Source organism: Rhinolophus ferrumequinum, chromosome 14 (genome assembly GCF_004115265.2).
Source record: "Rhinolophus ferrumequinum isolate MPI-CBG mRhiFer1 chromosome 14, mRhiFer1_v1.p, whole genome shotgun sequence".
NCBI classification, from domain to species: Eukaryota; Metazoa; Chordata; class Mammalia; order Chiroptera; family Rhinolophidae; genus Rhinolophus; species Rhinolophus ferrumequinum.
In genome coordinates, this window is record NC_046297.1 from 44,742,892 (window position 1) to 44,764,239 (window position 21,348).

The window sequence follows — 21,348 nt, forward strand, 5'->3', positions numbered from 1 at the left end:
TTCCAAGGTCCTTTTGGAATTTCACAATGCAAAATACCTTCCTAAAACCTTAAAAAGTCCTAGTTGTCTTTATGTAATCCATCCTTCCCCTTTTTGATTTTTTAATTAATAATTACTTAACATAATCTTGGATTAGTATCCTATAGAAACTGAAAAGTGGGTTAAGCATTGTAAGACTAGAAAGGTAGTTTAGTTTATTCTGGAGGATTTTCAGTGCTAGGGATGAATAAGTTGTATGTGTCAGTAGTACGTCACAGAAGAATGTGTGTATGGGCAGGGGCTAAGATATATAACATAAAATTTACCATTCTGACCATTTTTAAGTGTACATTTCAGTGGCATTAAGTACATTCATATCATTGTGCAACTATGACCACTATCCATTTCCAGAAATTTTTTATTTTCCCACACTGAAACTCTGTGCCCCAATGAACAAGAATTCCCATCTGCCTGGCTCCCAGCCCTTGGTAATCACTGTCCTACTTTCTATATATTTAACTCTTCTAGGTATCTCTTATTAGCAGAATCACATAGTATTTGCCCTTTGGTGTCTGACCTATTTCACTTAGCATGGCCTGAAGCTTCATCCATGTTTTAGCATGTGTCAGAATTTCTTTCCTTTTTAAGGCTGAATAATCCATTTTATGTGTATTCCACATTTTGTTTATCCATTCACCCATCAATGAACATTTGGGTTGTTTCACCTTTTGGCTTTTATGAATAATGCTGCCAAGAACATTCGTGTACAAATGTCTGTTCGACTTCATTGAAAATTCTTTTAATGGGAATGACAGAACCTAAGCTGTGCTTTGACATGATTAATTTGACAGCAGTAAGCAATAATAAGAGTGAATGCTGGGGAGTGAAAACAGTGGAAAGTGGTTGTTAAGTTTGGAAACATTTTGGAGGTTTGACAGGCGTGACAACTGAGGGATGCCTCAGAAGCTGGTGGTTATTGTTACTGAAATGGGGAAACCAAGGGTGTCAAAAACTTTATAGGGCAGTGCGAATGTGAAGGCTATGGTGTGATGAGCGAGACTGCCAATGGGCTATGTTAAGTGAAGATGTCTGTCAGACTTACAGATGCAGGACTAGCGCTCAAGAGGGAAGTCAGAGCTAAACTTAGCAGCATCACTACAGAAATACTGATTGAAGCCATGGTATGGCGTCATTGGGGGGAAATGAGATGGAAAATGTGGAAATCAGAGATGTCAAGGAAATAGCCTTGGGGAATGCCTACCTCTACAAATGGGGAAACTTGGGGAGTAGCTAGAGAACTAGAAGAGCCTGTGAATGAGCTTAACATCTCAGGAGGAAGGGGTAGTTGGTTTGTGTGGACTACCGCAAGGTCTGGTGAGGACGAAGACTGAGAATAATACGTTAGGAATGTAGACCTGCAAAAAATAGAAAGTTAAAGGTCCTGTAATTCTATAATTTGATTTCTAACACTGATAGCCATTTCATGTATATCTTTTCAAATGTTTTACCCTGTATACACAACAGTTTGTGTATATATACACACTAACCAATTATGTAAATCTTACTTATTCAGTGGTGATTTTTTAAAGAACAGGTTGAGTAGTGTGCTAGGTGCAAAACCCAGATTGCAAGGAAATAATAAAAAGAAGAGATGACTTCTGGGAAACCTGAGAGCTACCTTTAAATATTTGAAAGATTGTCATGTGAAAGAGGAAATGGACTTATTTGTTGTTCCATATAGGAGCATTGGGAATAGGTGTTAATGTTAAAAGATTTGGTTTTGGTGTAAGGAAAAACTTATTTGCTGTCAAAAACCAAAATAGGCTACATTGCAAAAGCATTTAGTAGCTTTTCACTATAGAGGGGTGCAGACAAGTTTCATGATTCTGGATACGTATGTTGTAGAAGGAATCAGGTGGGAAGTTGGAGCAGACTGCAACTAATCTTCCAGTTAGCTATTTTTGATATATTGATTAGTTTAATTTCCCAGCCAGGGGATTTATTGTATATATTTTTTTAATACTTAAAATGAGTAAAGGCTGGAAATGTTTCATATTCATTATTCTTTTCTCCCTTCAAATATCTTTAAGTAATGTTTGCTTGGCTAGAGATGAGACACATGTGAAACCTACTTCCTGGCATAATTTCAGCACTTAATGTTTCAAAAAATGTTTAATACACAGAGTTGGCAAAGGATAACCTTTATTACCTAACTTTCATAGTATCTACAGTATCCCAGTTTGTGGTACCAACTTACTCAGCTTACTCAGCCTGGAGATGAGATATTCTAGCCAGCCACATATTCTCGTTTGGCTCCTCATTTCTTCAAGGTGTTGTTGAACTGTCTGGATTGATGGTCTGCTACTGACCTGTACTCAGTAGACTTGTACAGAACAGCTTAGACATTTACGAGGAAGTTTGGTCTTGAGCTTGCAGACACCATTTATCAAAACCTTGAAGAAACAGTCTTCAGGGAGGGTGTTCTCAATGACAGTTTTCCTGGCTTCCATAAATACTAAAATATTTCATTGGGACAAGCCAGATGAGCCAGCATCTCGGTACCTAGATAACATTTTACTGGCTGCCAATAGAATTGGGTTTGCAGAATTGAGTTTTGGTATGATGCCAGTACCTTAGATTCAGAGTTGTTAATAAAATATAGCCCTATTAAATACTTTTTGTGTATTATAAGGATGGTAAGGATTCTGTTTATTCGTGTCCTCAACAAAAGAAATTTCTGTCTGACCTTTGTACCAAAACCTCTCTCCTACTGTGTTTCCCCGAAAATAAGACCAAGCCAGACCATCAGCTCTAATGCGGCTTTTGAAGCAAAAATTAATATAAGACCCAGTATTATATTGTATTGTATTATTGTATATATTGTATTATATTTTGTATTGTATTGTGTTATATTAAATTATATTATAGTAAAATAAGACTGGATCTTATATTAATTTTTGCTCCTAAAGATGCATTAAAGCTGATTGTCTGGCTAGGTCTTATTTTCGGAGAAACACGGTAACCACTTATCTATTCTAATGTCATGAGTACTGAGAATTGTTTTTTGGGAAGGGTTTCCTTTTTTGGATTTGCTGCAAGAAAAGAACTAAATTCATATTTTTCCCATAGACAAATACATTTATTTGTTAATATTTTTATTTGAAAAGTAGATATAGATTGTGTATGATGTAGAAATGTAAAAAAAAACACCAGGAAGTTAATGTACCCTATAATTCTAATTTTAGTTGAAACTTAGCAGTTTGGTATATATACAATTTTTGTTCATCACCACATATGTTATTTTGTGTTTCTAACCCAGATCAGGTTATATTATGCACTGTTTTGCAGCTTATTTCACCTAATATCTTGAATATACCTGCCACATACCCAAGTCTAAATTACCATAGTTTGTTGCCTTGCCTTGATTGGAGCTGAGGTACCAATACTTCCACCCACCATTGCTTCTTCACCAACTGTACAGCTGTGATCACAGTGAAAAGGCAAATGATGTCTTTACTAACATTTTGAAAATGGTTTTGACCTCATGGACCTCTGAAAAAATTCTCACGGTCCTTCAGAGGTCTATAGTTCACAGTTTGAAAACCACCAACTTAACAGTTTTTAGAATTTTGTATCAGGTAAAGAAGGACTTTATTCATGTCAAGTTCATAAAAATGTCTCCTCTCTCTTATTTTTATGTTTTTTATTTCATTTTCCACATTTAAAGTTAGCTAAAATTTTATGTTTATGTCAGGCATCAGATTGGATCGTTTTTAAATGATTAACCTGGTCACAATATCATTTTGTTGCAATCCATTTTTCTCCCTAATTTGAAATACTATCCTTATTGCTATATGCATTTTTTGCCGTTACTTATGACTTCACTATTTTCCACTCTTATTCTTCTTTTGCTCTACTCATACTATTTTATTTTTAATTTTCTGTACTATATATATTTGTCACAAATCTGTAACAAGATGAGATATAAATGCATCAATAATTAAGATACTGGAAGGATGTGGTATGTGTTATTAAAAGTGGGGATGTTTACAATTTGATGTATATGTTGGCAAGTTTATAGTTTATAAATGTTCATTATCATCATCATAATAAATATTTCTAGGTTGGTGATGACAAAACTGTGAAGCAGTGGAAAATGGATGGACCAGGTTTTGGAGAAGAGGAAGAACCATTGCATACAATATTAGGAAAGGTACAAAAAGAAATCGACTCATGCTTTGTCTATTAAAATTTTTCTCTGTTACTTAAAATTATTTCATAATTTTAATTTCAAAAAGATGTAAATAAGAAAGCAAAGACTTTAGGCTATAGTAATTGACCTATTTTAGTTTTAAGCACTATTTGATGCAATTAAGGTCCTCTGCAGTTAAAGAATTTGATTTCTGTTTTTAGCTAGAAGATGCAATGAAACATTTCCCTGGAGGGAAATCTATTAAGGTGAAAGGTCATAAAAAATAATGCTTTAGCTTCTGTCTGATTTATATCATCACATATCTTATGCAAAGCTCAGAATTTCTTACTTAAAAGAATCCTTTAGGAAATGAAGAAATATAATATGATGACTTTTTGTATAAATCTTAATGTGCATTTTTTATAACATTCTGCAAATCAGGTGATATGGTATAGTTATAGCTTAAGTATAATTCAGAATATTTGACCTACCCATGTTTTATAATGTATAATGCTTACATTTTCATATTAAGCAAAATTCTAAAATTATATTTAATCTTTAAATATATTCATTTTTAAAATCACTTTGTCATTTCACTATTATAGTTTGTATATAAGTTTGCTTTTCAGGTTTCAAGAGGTTCGAAATGTTCTTAAAAGGACATGGAGGTGGGGTATGAGTATAAGATGGAAGTAATTTGCAAGTGGTTAAAAAAAATTAGTAATTCCTAAAACAAAATTGGTTTCATACTTGTAAAATGCCCTTTTTCTAAAAGTTGCAAATGAATTTTAAAAATTCTTAGTCTTTTGTCTATCTCTGTGGCATTGGCAAGTAATTCTTATTGTGGACAAGTTTGTAGGAACTGTATTCATGAATAAAAAGTGATTAGAAACCTGTAAATGCTGTTAAGAGTTCTTAAAGTATTGGCTAAATATTTCCCTATAATTTGCTTTGTAATGTTTTTTATCATATAGTACAAAGGCAGACTTTAATCTGGACCTGAATAGATTAATCACATACTTGAATAGTGAATAATATTCAAATTTATGAGTGAATAATAGCAAATTTATGAGATTTTGTTGCTTTTAACAATATTTGCATCCACCCTCACCAATTTTATTTTTCCCTCTAAATTTTAACACTGGTATCTGTGTTTCTGTCCTGGGAGTCAGTACTTCACATGTTCAATGTGGAATGAAGTTTGTGTTTCACTAGTTGGTTCCAAGAACCTTTAATACCCAATGATGATTTAAAAATACTTCAGTGATATATATTCAAACATAATTAAATGCATCCCATGTTAACATTTTATTCCCAAATGTGTGATAAGAAACATTACTCCTCATGGTACTGTTTTCTCCTTTAAGTGAGGGCTTCAAAGAAGTTTCTCTGTGAACGGGGATCTTTCTCAAAAAAAATGAGTGTAGATAAATATATTTAAAATACTATTCTGTAGATTAGAAGTAATAATGAAAAGACTCATCTATAACAAACTCTTTGCTTTCAAAGACAGTGTATACCGGAATTGATCATCACTGGAAAGAAGGCGTTTTTGCTACATGTGGACAGCAAGTAGATATTTGGGATGAACAAAGAACCAGTCCTATATGTTCAATGACCTGGGGATTCGACAGTATAAGTAGTGTTAAGTTTAATCCGATTGAGGTAATGTTTCTTTTTGAAATATTTTTCTGTTTCCTTATTATTTATAATTTCAGCTCTGTTTAGGAAACTTTTAAATGTATGATACAAGATTTTTCTGAGTTTTAATGGTGTTCTGGCATTTGGTCAATTTTTCAAATTATATCTGAGTTCTCATACTTTTGGTGAGATCTTGACATGTTTGCCTGCTGTTTGGTCCCAGCTACCAGTGGTCCCAGCACTCTTAGAGGAGGGTGTGTGCATGTGCTCATGGGATAGAATTCAAGTAAATACTGTACTGTGAAACTTCGGGTCTTACTTATGCCTTCAACACTCACATGTCACAGATTATTACATCGTTCTCTAGGAAAATGTTATTTTCCTTAACTCTCTCAGAGGTCAGAAAAAAGAGCATTGAGAGAGTCTGAAATGTCATTCCTAATTCCTTCCCGGTCTAAGGGAAGAATTGGAGATTGGCTACTACTTATTGTTAATTCAGATCTGAATTTAGGAAAGGAGGCTGCCCTGAAAGCTAAGTTAGCCCTTGGACTCCAGGTCTTACCCAAGCCTTTTCTGAATATATAGAAATAGGTGAACTCATTGTCCAGAAGACTCAGTAGAGATGCCTTTTCCTGTAGAAAGAAAAGGAAATTGTTGCATATATAAGCTGATTTTAGAAGTTATCAGATTATCATGTTAGATGGTATAAGAGAAAATCCTGATACACGCGTTTTATACTTGGGAGACCCAAGCTGACAAAAGGAGGGTAGAAAGGCCAAGTCAAGGTAGCAGGGTATAAAAATTGTTTGTATGATATATTGGAACATGAGGTGCTTCAGCATGATGTGAGCTTGGCCTTGTGCTACTGAGAAGTCAATCAGGACATGCTTCCTGGCCCCAGCACATATCTGCATACATACTTCTGGGTGGGATTATCAGTCTAGAGCAGAGATTGGCAAACCATGGTCTGTGAACCCAGTGCCTGTTTTTCTAAATTAAGTTTTACTAGAACACAGCCATGCCCTTTAGCTTACATATTGTTTGTAGCTACCTTTGCACTACAGCGGCAGAATTGTGCAAAAGCTACAGAGATCACATGGCTCACAAAGTCTAAAATAGTTACTCTCTGGCCTTTTACAGAAAAAGTTTGCTGATACCTGGTCTAGAGTATCCATCTGTACTATATTTTCCGTATTCTATCCTCTACCTCTCTTCCTTTGTTCGCCGTGGTTATAGAAGTGGAGATACAGCATGAAGGGGCAGCCAGCTCTGCAGAATTAGGCCATGGTGACACTAGACAGAAGTGGGCTACAAATACAAGCGATTTGTGGGAACATTTCATGTCCTGCTAGATGTGGAACTAACAGTTTGAACTGTTATTACCGGCCAGTGTGCCCTTGTTGTGCCTTTGACCTTCTATGGTCCAGACTTTTCTGTATATTTGTTTCTTTAATTCTAAAATGAGGTTAATTATATCTTTCAGTGCACTTCATAGGTTTGTTATGAGTATAAAATGTGATAATACCAGGGGTGCCAAAAAGATGTATACACATGATTTGTATGCATCTTTTGTTATCAGTATATATTGGGTATACAATTTTATATTGAGTATTACAGTTTTAATAGTTTTTTCCTTTCTTAAAATGTGTATACATTTTTTTTGGCAACCTCTGTCTATGTGAATATTTTTAAAAGGCGCTGTCCAAATTTCAGATGGTGATGCTATTACTATTTAAAAAAAAAGAAAAGAAGGAACAAACATGTTGATTCCTACTTCTCTGAGGGAAGATCTTTCACTTCTCTATTTTGATGAATAGCTGTGTCAGAAGAACTGATGGGTAATTCTAAAATGATAATTATTAGTGATGACCCAGCGACCATGTTTTTTAAATTTGCTTGTATTAACAACTATTTGTTCAGCTGTGTTCGTGGTCTTTTTTTTTTAACTTACGATTTGAGTTGGTAACAGCAAATAGTGTTTGTGTCTCTTGTATGAAATTTAATGGAAAAGTCATGTTGTTACGAACAAATAGAGTGTATTTGTCTCCTCTAATCATTAATAACAAATTTTCTGGTAAAATACTGAAGCCTAGACTTCTAATAAAGCCAAAAGTTTATGCTAAGCATTGCTACATTTTTACAGTGTGCAAGTCAGCTTTCAGTCTAGGTAGAATTTTTGCTTAGCTCAGATCAAAGTCTTTATTTTTAGAAATGGAGCCTGGTCAGACCTTGAAGTAACATAATGAGATACTAAGAAATGTTGAGAGGAGTCACTAGGGTTAGGCCTCAAACAGGAAGTGATTTGAAAGTGTTTTGGAACCATAATGATGTTTTATTTGAACTTTGTTCACACATGTGGTAGGGGTTAGCTGGCCACACAGCTGTTTAGTAAATAACTCTTGTTGTTCCTCTTATATTTGCAATAGGAAGTAATTAGTAGGGGGAGAAGCCAAGAGTTGTTAGTGTCAGGAACCATGAGTGAGCAGGAATGGTGCTACTGCGGGTGTGATTCAGGGCTCCACTGGTAGCTAAAGGGCTTATTTTCACTTAATGCCAAGGATTATGTAAGTACCTTGCATGTTTGTAACTGACTTACAAATAAATATTTGAAACAGTTAAAGAACAGCCCTGATTTAAACAGAGGCTTAATATACCTGATGAAATGTTTACTAATAAAGTAATAATTTATGTAATTAAGAAATATTGCCATACAGATACTAACTTTTAAATGATACTACCTAATGCTGCCCGGTTGCAGTAAAGTTGACATATTCCCACATTGCAGTGTATATTGGTACAGCTCTCTGGGAAATGATTAGCCCTAAATATCAAAAGCCATAAATTTTTTAACGCTTTTTGATTCAGTAATGCCAGTACTGAAATTTTATCCTTAGGGAAAAAAAGCTAAATGTATGAAAATGCTTATTAAAGTGTTATAATACTGAAGAAGAGAAAGCAGGTCTCAGTTGAGAATGGATAAGTAAAATATGCTGTTACAAAATAGAACACAGAATTATGCATGGGGATTTAACAGTGAAAATACTTGATTTAGGTTGCTGAGATTATGGATGTGAGTGATTCATTGTACCCTCTTAAAATGGACTTTTAATGTTGTAACTTTGTATCCTAAACATAAACATTAAGAGTAATTAAATCATTTGTTCACTGAATGGACATGGTTTGCTGCCAAGCCTGACTTTTAACTCGTGATGGTTATACTTATTTTTAGACATTTCTCTTGGGAAGTTGTGCTTCTGACAGGAATATAGTACTATATGATATGAGGCAAGCTACTCCTCTGAAAAAGGTGAGTTTCAATTTGTCTTCTGCTTTATACAATTGTTAATGCATTCCTCTGTAAATTGAGTGACTGAAAATATGGAACAAGTGTTTCTTCAAAATTCAAAAAAAAAATTTTTTTCATAGAGATGTTCTCAGAACCCACAGTGATTATAGTCGCATTCCCTCAGCACCCTGTTACTTTTTATACACCGTTAAATTCCCACTAGGTACTGGATCCTGGTCGTCTTTGTCTTCCATAATGCCAATAAATTTTAGCCATCCAGTTAGCGTTTATTAAATTAAAAGTTCTTAAATTAAAAGTATTACATCCCATTACTTCAGGCCCCAAGATTATCATATGACACATACAGTATTTTATTCCAGAAAGTTTTATAACTATATAACCAAGTTTATTTCTTTAGTTACATGCTGATGGGTACTAGTTTGGTGTTTTGTTTAGACAAACACTATCCTGTTCAAGGTGACAGATTTCCTAACAGTGCTAAGTGGTCTTTCCAGGACTTAGATATGAAAGCTAATACAACCTTAGGCTGACTCTAAAGAGGGAGAAAAATATTGTCGGTAAAGAGAGGAGTGCCATTGTAAGTAAAAGGATATAAAGTTGGTTTCAAGTATGTGCTAGAATTGTAAGTACAGAAGAAGGGTTAGACATCATTGATGTACCATGAGTTCATTGTCATAGTCTGCATGTAAAAGATGTGCTTCTAATATTTTTGTTGTTCCTCAATCACTTTTATAATATGTAATAAATTTAAGAATATTAGAAATAGAATATATTCATTGAAGTTTGAACTTGACAAATATAACCTTCCAAAGTACTGCTTGAATCATTTCACTCACTCATGGGATATAGTGGGAAGATCCTACATGAATTTTGGTTTTAGACTTGAAGCAGGTCATTTAATCTGTGTTTCTCCTATAAAGCAGTGATATTAATGACTATCTTGTAGCACATTGGTGAGAATACATGATACTTTAAGCATTTATCAGAAAGCTAACATGAAGTACTTGCTTAATAAGTAGTAGTTTCTGCCCCCTCCACCCTTCAAGTTTTTAAATGGTGTTCCATTGCTTTTAGTTTGAAGAAGAGAAATGTAGCCTGGCTTTCAAGGCCCTCCAAAATCTGGTCCATTTTGTATTCCATGCATTTATTTATTTCAGATAGTAAGGCAACATATAAATAGGGTTTGTCACATTGCAGGTCACCTGGATGGATGCAGAGATGCTCTTTTCTCTTATTTCTTCATTCTATCTACTAGACTATTGATGTCTCTACTATTCTCTCCTAAATGTAGTGGTTCTCAATCAGGGGTTGTACTCCCCCACCAGGTGTATTTTTGGAAATGTGAGAGGGGAATTTTAGAGACTGGTACTAGCGTTTAGTGGGCAGGTGCCTGGGAAGCTAAACATCCTACAATGGACAGTCACACAGTGTAAGATTATGCTACCCAAAATGTTCCTATTGAGAAGCTCTGTAATAAACTGGTCCTTCACAGGGCAGCGCAAATCATCCTTGTCTTTTGAAACCTTTCTTCTTCATTTTAACTCTAAGCTTACCATTAATTTAACCTCTAATTTGATACTTAAGCACTTACTGTTTCATTGTTTGTATTTTAATTTTTCTTATGTATGTCTCATTTTCCTGATTAAACTATGTTATTTGAGATCAAGGGACCATATATTAAGTATTTTTATATTTTTCAATATTAACCACTGCCTGTGTACTCAGGAAGCGATTATTGGTTGGTTTCTTTTCCTGTTGCACCAAGTCAAGTATTGAGCACACATTAGGTATTCTCTAAATATTTGCTTAAATCCAAGGGGGAAAGAAAGGAAAGGAAATGAAGTGGGAAATTATTCATTTTAGAGGGAATTAACTTCATAGTAATAGGTTAGTATGTTTCCTTTCTCAGGTCATCTTAGACATGAGAACAAATACAATTTGTTGGAACCCTATGGAAGCTTTCGTTTTTACTGCAGCAAATGAAGATTACAAGTAAGTTTCCGTCTTTTTAAAACTTATTTCTGTTAGAAATGGCTCAATTATATAAGTCTTACTAATTAAATAATGTTTCCTACGTAGTATTCCTTCCTATATGTTAGAAAACTGTCATTTGTTTTGCTACAAAAAATGTTTTCCCCCAAATTGGAGAATAACTACTAGCTTCTTAAAAACTATTCTGTTTTCAAAATGATACTGACAAGAGACAATAAACTATGACCTGTGGACCAAATCCCCTCTGCTGCCTATTTTTGTAAAGTTTTGTTGGAATATAGCCACACTGGTGTACTGAATATGGCTACTTTGTGCTATAATGCCTGAGTTGAGTAGTTGGAATAGAGACCATATGGCCCATAAAACCAAAAGTGTTTATCGGCCCCTTTACAGAAAAAGTTGGCTGATCTCTGATGCAAACCATGTAAATAATGACTAAACCATATGTGTTTTAGTAAAAACTAAAAATATCTACCTACAAAATTTGTAGCTCTTCAGGTAGATGACAACTCATGTAGTCATGTTATCAGCTATCACTGTTACTTCAGTAAGACAAAAGGAAAAACATAGTTTCAGTCTTTACCTTAGTATTTGTAGATATATTATTCTGTGACTATGTAAAAGTGACTTAGTGGCCTCATGTTCTTTGCCTAGATGCAATTTTATGATTCCTTGTATATTGCTTTAAAACTTGTTGAAGCATTTCACATTGACTGTCTTATTTATCTTTGCAGTATCCCTGTAAGGTGGATAGACATGTGTTATCCCCTTCTTAGAGATGAGGCTATTGAAGCAGGGAGTTTAATCTCGTAGTGAGAAAGGAGTGTCTTAATCAATTTTTTTATCCAAAGCATTTATTGTAAGTGCTATGCATATGGTAGGTTCATAACACAGGTTTTTTGGGGTGTTTTTTTGTTTTCTTTTGACAACGTGAAAGTTCATTGTTGGGTTGAACTTTAGAGCTTCTGCGTTTAAGTTCTGCGTTCTTTCTGCTACTATTTATGAAAGCATAAATTAGTTCAGAAATGGGATTTATTATATGATGCTATAGTGGTACCAACTAAAAACATCTATTACGACTTTGTGTACTAAAAAGTGCACTAGGATGCTCATTAACTAGCAATACCAAACCAAATTAGTTGAAGCCCTTTTAGTCTTTATTGACATTTTGAAATCAAATGGCCTTGTTCCGGTTAAAGGGGTTAAAAGCAAGAAAAGAATGTCTCGTAGACCAACCTTATTAAGGTTTCTAAAGCTCATTTTAATTGGCTATTTTGGCAAGATAATCTTTTTTGGGGGGTATCCCTGGAATTTCTTATTTCTTGCCTTGGGAAGAATCACATATGGCACCTGAAACAAAGAATACATTCCTCGTAAGAAGTGACTATTAGAGTACCCTAATTGCTCTTACTTGAAAGTGATCTTGCTATGGTATCCTTTTTCTATGTTTTTAATATTTTCTTTTATTGCCCTTTAAGTAGTCTAGTGATTCTGAATTAGAAACTGAAGTTCAAGCCTGGACCCAGCCAGTAACTACTGGTAGAAATATGGACAAGTTGTGTAAACTAAGTCTGTGCCATGGTTTCATCATCTGTAAGATAAGACAGTTGGAATAGATGATTCCTGAAGAATTTTATAACTCAAAACGTTGTTTATATAAATAAATGTCCATTCAAACTGGTCGATTTGCTTGTAATTTGACTTAATTTTTAACCTTTTTCTAAGGCAGAAATTAAAGCAATTTACTAAAAAACAAAACAAAATAAAAATAGAATTTACCAAAACAAAGCGAACCTGGTTGAAAACCACTGCTCTAGACAAGGAATATAAAGCAGTTTGTCAACTCAGAAATTTAACCTCACAGATCAGTATGACCTTGGATGACTCTCCTGTGGTAGTTATGTTGGAAGATTTTTAAGAGGAACACTGATTTGTCTCTTGATGAGAATTTCATGGTATTGGGGGTATTTTATCATTAACGTCAGTGACTTTTTGTAGTAAAGATATTAAAAAACATTCTTTTCGATGTGTTAAGTTTTTTTAAAACATTTTATTTTGAACTAAAATTTGTAAAAAGTTGCCCAAAAAAGAGGTAAAAATAGCACCTGTCAGCCAACTTCCCCTAATGTTAATGTCTTCCATAACCATAGTTCAGTTAGCAAAACCAAGAAATTAACATTGGTACCATACTATTCACTAAACTGCAGACTTTGCTCCATCACCAGTTTAATGTGTTCTTTTTCTATGGGAGAATCCAACGCAGGAGCAAATGTTGCATTTGATTGTCCTGCCTCCTTTGTCTGCTTAGTCTCTGTTCCTTGGTCTACCCTTGTCTTTCATGACCTTAGTACTTTTGAAAAGGACTCGCTTGTTTGTTTTGTAGACTGCCTTTAATTTGGGCTTAACTGATGTTTCTCATTATTATGCATTTTTTTGGCAAGAATACCAGGTATGCCTCTGGTGCATCAAATCAGGGTTACATGATGTCAGTGTGTCTTACAACCTGTGATGTTAACCTTGATCCCTTAGTTAAGGTGGCATCTGCCAGGTTTCTCCACCATAAAGTTACTGTTTTTTCCTCTTATAATTAACACATACCTTGGGGGAGATACTTTGAAATTTTGTAGCTATCCTGTTCCTTCTCAAACTTGCGCCCACTAACCTTAGCATCTTAAAGTGTTTTGATGTTAGAAACTTGGTCACAGTAATGCTGTTTTACTGTTGTCCATTGCCCATGTTGGCTCAATTTGAAGGGCTATTCTTTTAGCTGTTGATTAAGAAGAATGTTTTAAACCTTGACAGTCATGAAGTTATTGTTTTTACCAATTGTGTACATGCAGTTTTCTAACTTTACTACAGCCTTTGAAAGGCTGTGCTTCACCCTTATGTATTATTGCTAATATAAGTTAGTGCAATTTTGTTGGAAATGATTTGTCAACTCAAGCCTTAAAATGCTCATGACTTTGGACTTAATAATCCTAGGAATTGATTGTAGGAATCTGTCCAAATTTAATTGAAACCATCTCATTCAATTAAATATTTAATGTCAAAAATTGAAATATTGGAATTTTATTTAAGAATGTATGAATAAATTATTTATTAATGAATTTAAATTATAAATTATTTTAACTCGTATTTAAATATACAACCATTAAAATATTTTCAAAGAAAGATTTTTCAATGAATAAATGCTCATAATGTATGCTACATGAAATATCTGAATACAGAGCTTTATACAGTATTATTGAGTATCAGATACTCTCAATTTTATTAAGAGTCTATATATTTAAATTGCATGGTGAAAAGATTAGAAATAATTACTCTGGTGACTTTTTCAGGGTGGTGGAATTAAAGGTAAGTTTGGTACTCTGTACTTCTTTGAAATTTCCACATTTTCGACAATGAGATTTATGTTTATAAGGATGAAAGTGTGTATGTATAATCTTAAGAGATAATAAAAACTATTGATTGGTATTTTCCCTTTCCCTTTTCTGCTGTCTAAGGATTAAGCTGTTGATTTAGATGTGCATTATTTAGCAAATGGTCTTTTCAGTAGTGTCTCTTAAAATTGCATATACTTTATAGAAATTTGTATTGAGTAATTAAAAATCTTTTTGCAGCTTATATACGTTTGACATGCGTGCACTGGACAGTCCCGTAATGGTCCACATGGATCATGTTTCCGCAGTGCTTGATGTGGATTACGCCCCCACTGGGAAGGAGTTTGTGTCCGCCAGTTTTGATAAATCTATTCGAATCTTTCCTGTGGATAAAAGTAGAAGCAGGTATGTTACTCTCAATAAACCACTTGTTTTTGTTGGATTTTTCCTTGTCTTAATCATCTTTTTTTCTTTTTCTTTTTTTTTTTTTTTAAAGTGTGTTTGGTTGTGTGTATGCGATGGCACCCACACCCCAGAATTGTCATGTGGGGTACCAACTTCCACTTTGTCATCTCGGGGCGAAACCTCAGCCTGTTGGGCAGTTTCTTTCATTGAATAGGATGTTGTCTTTATATAATTTGTTGATAAGAAATTTTAGTGTTTGCCTTAGGAGAAAGCCTTTTATTTTAGCATCATTTGTAAATGTTTCATAGTGAACTTTTTTTAAATAAAGACTTTGTTTGTTTAGAGTGGTTTTAGGTTTACAACAAAATTGAGATGAAGAAACAGAGATTTCCCATATGTCCCTGATTCCACACACGCACAGCCTCCCTCACTACCAACATCACCACCAGAGTTGTCCACTTGTTACCAAGGGTGAACTTACATTGACACATCATAGTCACCCAAAGCCTGTAGTTTACCTTAGGGCTCATGCTTGGTTCTGTGGGTTTGAACAAATGTATAACAGAGATCTATCAGTGCACTATCATACAGAGTATTTTCGTCACCCTAGAATATAGTAAACTTAAAACATTTTTTAAAATTGATAATGAAGAACTTAGATAAGTTTTTCCCTAATACAGTTGAAGAGCAATTAATAATACCATATATTTGTTACTTCTTATTCAAATTCAGTTCTTACACACTAAGGCAGAAAACAAAAAAGGAAAGAGAGAGAGAGAAAAATAACAGTTTAAGTTGTCAGGATCATTCTCCCTTCATTCCGCTTAGTAGGTATATGTCCTGGAATGATCAGGAGCTGGGAGACAGAATTACTCAGCTGTCCTGTACTCTGTGTGTGTCTCATTCTGTAAGCGCATTGAGTGTCTTCAGGTGTTTAAGATGTGTGTTGTTTTGTACACCTTGGCCCTCTACTACATATTATACATTATTGAATGTTGTACGTATTTCTATTGTCTATATTGTATTATTATATTGAGGTAGTTTACAGAAAACTATAAGGTTTGGCATTTTAAGGGTAATTTTGACTACACTTGATTTTTTTCCTTTATAGCCTGACTTTAAAACTTAACTCCTATGTAAGATACAGCCCTTGTATAGTGTGTTATGGTTTACAGAGCACTTTTATACACATTCTTCTTGTTCTATAGTAAGGCCTTACATATGTTCCTGGAAGCATATTCAAAGCAAATCCAAGTAAACTAGAGGAAATTTATCTGTAAAAAATAATGATCGTTAAAGGATTATGGTGTCATTCACACTTGAAGATATGACCACCTCCATTTTAATACAATAATATTAATAACATTAAAATTTAAAAAGAAAATCTAAATATCTCTAAAATACAATAAAAATACATATCAGGGGTGCCAAAAAAATGTATACAAGTGGACACTTTGGTCAGCGTTGCTCAAGCAGTAATTCGCCATAATCAGAAGTGTCTGGACTCTGATGGTAACTACTTCGAGCACCTCTTGTAATTGCGGAAGTCAAACGTGACTTGTATTCATCTTCTGTTATCAGTATATATCGAGTATTACAATTTTAATAGTTTTTCTTAAAATGTGTATAAATTTTTTGGCATCCTTTGTGTACACACACACACACACACACACACACACACAAACTACACCCACGCGTATGCCTATATACATATACTTTATTGAATGGCCTGGTCTTGCTTGATGAAATTATAGTTCAGTGGGGAGAAGATGGGCTTGGTGAAAGATAATGGGGAATGACTGGAAGTAGTAGAAAAGGAAAAGAGAAAAGTGAGGGAAAGGAAAGAACAGAACCTGCCTATGAGGGTGAGAGGTAATGCCCTGTGCTCGAGGACAACAGTGAGGAGCTGGTAAAGCAGTTTACCCGGCTTCGTAAAGATTGATGGTAGCAGAGAATTTTTCTGGGACTCTTTTTTTCACTTAAAAGCAATCTAGAGAGCATTCAATTTGATATTGTTACTACAACAGGGTGGGAAAATCTCACTATTTTAGTGCAGTGATGAGAATTTTAATCATTACTCTTAATGGTAACTAGCCTAACTTCTACAGTGTTGAAGGTTTCTGAACCTTCTGCTGAAAGAATGCTGTTTGTTTTCAAAGGCATATCGTGTCCTCCTGACTCCCCGTCTTTCTGTTCTAATAGGGCCAGGACTACGGTGCCGAATTAAAGGAGTTATTCATTCTCAGGGTTGTGCAAGTGCCAACCCTATGGCTACACAACCCCGAAAGTGAGTGCCTCCTTCAGCGTTTACACTGTTGCTACCTCATTGGCCTTACTCTAATCCCAGCCCTGTGTTCACAACCGAAAGCACTTTCAGACCAAGCTTCCTCCTGAGAGTCAAGCAACACATCTGTACCTTTTTTGTCATGGCCAGTCTTTTTGGCCAGGCTTGTCTTTTTGGTGTTTTTATTTATGATAGTTGTATCTTGCTTTCCTCCAATTTAAGGAAGCCATATTGATTCCTAACCCACCTTGTATTGTCATTGATTGCCAGCAAATTATTGTTATCATCACTGTGTATCTGATTAAAAAGGTCTTTGAATCAAATGCATATTGATGGGAGCATGCTGACAACTTTGATAGTCATTCCATCCCCAGAGCTTCATTCCATCGTCTCCATTGTAGAACTCCTGGTTTTGATTTCTGTATGGCTACTAACTTGATATTATCCAAACAGTCATAAACGGTTTGTTGGGATTTTTCAGTCAGGCCCAAGGCAAGGCTGATAGTTTCCACTTTTCTTAGCTTTCTGGAAAATATTAAGCATCAAGAGAATATGACCCTCCATCATTTCTTGGCACCAGAACCTCCAAAGTAGTAGGGCACTATTTTTCCAATAGGTGGGAAAAGAACAAAGAAAGAGTAAGAGAAGTGGGAGTGTTTAGATACCTGTAATTTCAAGGGCCCACCAGTTGAGTTTAAGCTGAACTATTTCAAAACCAATACTAAATACAAGTCTAGCTAAAAAGGTGAAATTAAAATTGTATGAAGTGAGAAGTTCTTACACCCCCTTTCTGGGGAATTGTCTGCTGATGTCATTTGGAGGTTTTATAATCATAGTGTTAGTATGTGTTACTTCCTGTTCGGTTTACATATAAATTATATTCCCTCTGACCTTTGCCTTCATCTGCTTGAAAGCTAGTTCTGTTTGTTTCCATGTGGCCTACTCTAGTTTCCTATCATTACAAACATCAAATAACACAGGCAGTGCTTTGAATGACCTGTATTTTAAAAATATTTTCCTTTGAAAGACCTTAAAATGGTTAGTTATTTTTAAAGTAAATTCTGTGTAGATTTTTTATAACTACATTTAAATCGATATTTGAACGTAAGCTTCTATTGGGATTTCATGAAATATTTACTAAGCAAACAAGTAAATCGATTACATTTACATAGAGCAGTTAGTTTATTTTGACTTTGTATATAAAGACTTTAAGTTTTTAAAATATTTATCTCTGAATAGTATAACTTGTAATGAGCTTTATATATCTATCACATGTGTAAGCATAAATGTGTCTGTAAGTTAACTCTGCATAGTTTACCAGTAAGGAGGATTCTAAGTTGGTTAAGTGACTAACCATTAGATTTGACTGGTCTAATACGTGTACAGGTTATTTTTAATGGTTACCAAACCTGATTGAATTTCCTAATATTTATATTTATTACATGGCTATAGGTGGAAAAGGCCTCTTAAATAACAGAGATTATAAGAATTTAGGCTTGTAAAGCAGTGCATTGAGAGGCTAAGAAAAAGCAGTTTCATCTACTTTTCATTTTAATAGAATGTTCTTTCTAACCATTTTCCTACTTTTAGAAGAAAATTTAATGTGATTTATGTGCATGTTCACTTAGGACCTGAAAACATATCTTTCAGAAACTGTGTAAAAGACTAGCTTTGTGACTGTATTTCAGAGATGTTTTGATAGATATGTGCTTCTTTCCTTTCTCTAAGTAGTCTGCATTTTGAGTCTTTTTTTTTTTAAATCCAGATGTGGAAAATTTATTTCTTGAGAAGTCTCATCTTTTTAATTTTCTGTGACCTTATCTTATACTTTCTTTTTAATGCTGTTCTTCACACTTCCCAATATAGCATCTTCTGTGAATTCACTTAGCATGTTTCACAGTCTTTCCGAATAGGTATGATATTTGACATCTCCATTTATTAAATGATTCTTAACTCATCAGACACTTCTGTAGCCCTCCCTTTCTTTTCACGCATGTAAATCAGCTCTCACTTCAATTAAGTAAGCTTTTTAAACAATTTTACCAAAACACAAATCAGATATGATCAACATACCATGATGTGCTCTTTGAATGCCATTGCATTTATTTTGTTTTCCTGTAAAATGAAAAAAGAATAGTATGGTGGTTGACCAGAATTGATTTGAGGGTACAAGGGGGAAGCTTACTAAAAAACACTCCATTTCTTATTTTTATAAAATTACTCCAGATTCAACATATTTTGTGTTACATGCCTTCAGTTATTTTGTGAACTTTTCTAGGCATCTAGTTTTGCTTAGTTTGTTTATTTTTCTTATTGGATTCTAATTTCTCTGAGGAGAAGGATTTTTTTTTTAATTCCCCAATACTTAACATAGAATATTGTTAGTTTGGTTCAATAAAAATACATTAAAACGAATTTGAATTTCTCTTTTATACTCTCTTAGAACTCAAAAATTGTGTCCTGATACTTGATAGGCAGTGGTTAAAGAAAATCTGTACCAAAATACTAACGGTTTTAACTTAATCCCTCTTCTGTAGGGAAGTCTATCACACAAAAAGAATGCAACACGTTATCTGTGTAAAATGGACTTCTGACAGCAAATACATTATGTGTGGATCTGATGAAATGAATATTCGTCTGTGGAAAGCTAACGCTTCTGAAAAATTGGGTGTGGTAAGAGACCCCATTTTCTTTCATTGTCATAAAGCTAGTTTCTAATTTTATTGGATGTCATTATATTGTAAAGAGAATTTATTTGAAGTGCTTTAGGTATTTTGGTCAAATTGGCATAGTTGTGATAAAAAGAAATAACTTAGCACCAAAACAGACAAGGCTATATTAAGATTTTCTTTTTTTTTTTTTTTAGGTCAAAGGCACCTTCAGAGGTCTTTGTTAATTCAGGTGTTTGATAATATTTGAGCCATCTTGATTCTTTGTGTTTTCCTTGAGGTAGAGAGAGAAGATGTAGGACTAGAAGCTTAGCACTTAGATAGAACACCTATTTCTTTTGTTAAAGAAATAGTAATCTGGCAGATCAAAGGCTGCAAGTCCCTGTGAGTTCTTTTAATATCAAAGACACAGTGAAACACTTAAAAAACAAACAAACAAAAGGCTTCAGACTTTAAAAAAAAATTCAATGAAAATATAACAAATATTATCATTGGCTAGCTACCTCTGGGTTGTGGGGTTATATCTGCTTTTCTTGATATTTTGCTAAATGTCTCATGTTTTCTCTAAGAAAGATAACAATGTTTATATCAGAAATAAATACTAAGTTTAAGAAGGAGAGGTTAAGGGTTATTTTCTGCTTAGCCTCGGTAGGAAGATCAAGATATGATAAGCAGTAATTAAAGACAATTATGTTTTACATTTAATGATTGGTAAGTATTACACTATGCCTAGTTTTCAATTCATTAAATGTTCCTCTAAGTTGTATCATCCTTAACATTTGGTAAACAAAGGTAGTTAATACGGAATCGAATACTTTCTTTTTTGTTTTAATAGTTATTTCTGTAGAAAAAAAGTTGAGTGCTTAATTTAGCTGGTTTTCTCTGGTATTGATGCCTAAGGCAGGTCCAACTCAGTGGTCCACATAGCGCTGCTCCCTCGCACTGCTGTTTTTCACTTGCTGGCATTTATCACATTGTAGTCATGCATACTGCCTAAAAGGAAATTCATTGCTCGCAGAGCTGGTATTACTGACATAACCTTGTAAAGGGCACAATTACATTGGCAATTTTGGTTGCATGTCATAAAAGTTTAGTTTGAGGGAAAGTTTTGGGTGCATCCTAGGTTTGTTACACTGAAGCAATACAACACACCATTCATTCATTAAAATTCAAAATGCAATTTTTCAGCTTACATCACGAGAAAAAGCAGCCAAAGATTATAACCAGAAGTTAAAGGAGAAATTTCAGTATCATCCTCATATAAGACGAATTGCCCGTCACCGCCATCTACCAAAATCTATCTACAGCCAGATTCAAGAACAGCGCATCATGAAAGAAGCTCGTCGACGAAAGTATGTTTTGGGGCATTTGACTCTATCTCAGTACCCTTTTCTGACTTCCCCTCTCGTCTCACCAAAAACAAACAAGAAACCATCCTTTCAAGGGAAGAGTTTACGTGCTGTTACATATTAGAGATGTTTTTGAAGACTTCTCTGAGT

At 34.3% G+C, this 21,348-nt stretch overlaps 1 protein-coding gene across 1 annotated transcript in view; it reads left to right on the forward strand.

Moving 5' to 3' along the window:
- DCAF13 (DDB1 and CUL4 associated factor 13) overlaps positions 1–21,348 on the forward strand; it is a 30,043-nt gene that overhangs the window by 7,047 nt on the left and 1,648 nt on the right. Inside the window, exons 4-10 of the mRNA XM_033126084.1 lie at positions 4,103–4,192; positions 5,681–5,836; positions 9,042–9,119; positions 11,029–11,111; positions 14,732–14,896; positions 19,718–19,853; positions 21,038–21,201. Of these exons, the coding sequence (XP_032981975.1) occupies positions 4,103–4,192; positions 5,681–5,836; positions 9,042–9,119; positions 11,029–11,111; positions 14,732–14,896; positions 19,718–19,853; positions 21,038–21,201 (872 nt within the window). The remainder of the gene's footprint in view (positions 1–4,102; positions 4,193–5,680; positions 5,837–9,041; positions 9,120–11,028; positions 11,112–14,731; positions 14,897–19,717; positions 19,854–21,037; positions 21,202–21,348) is intronic.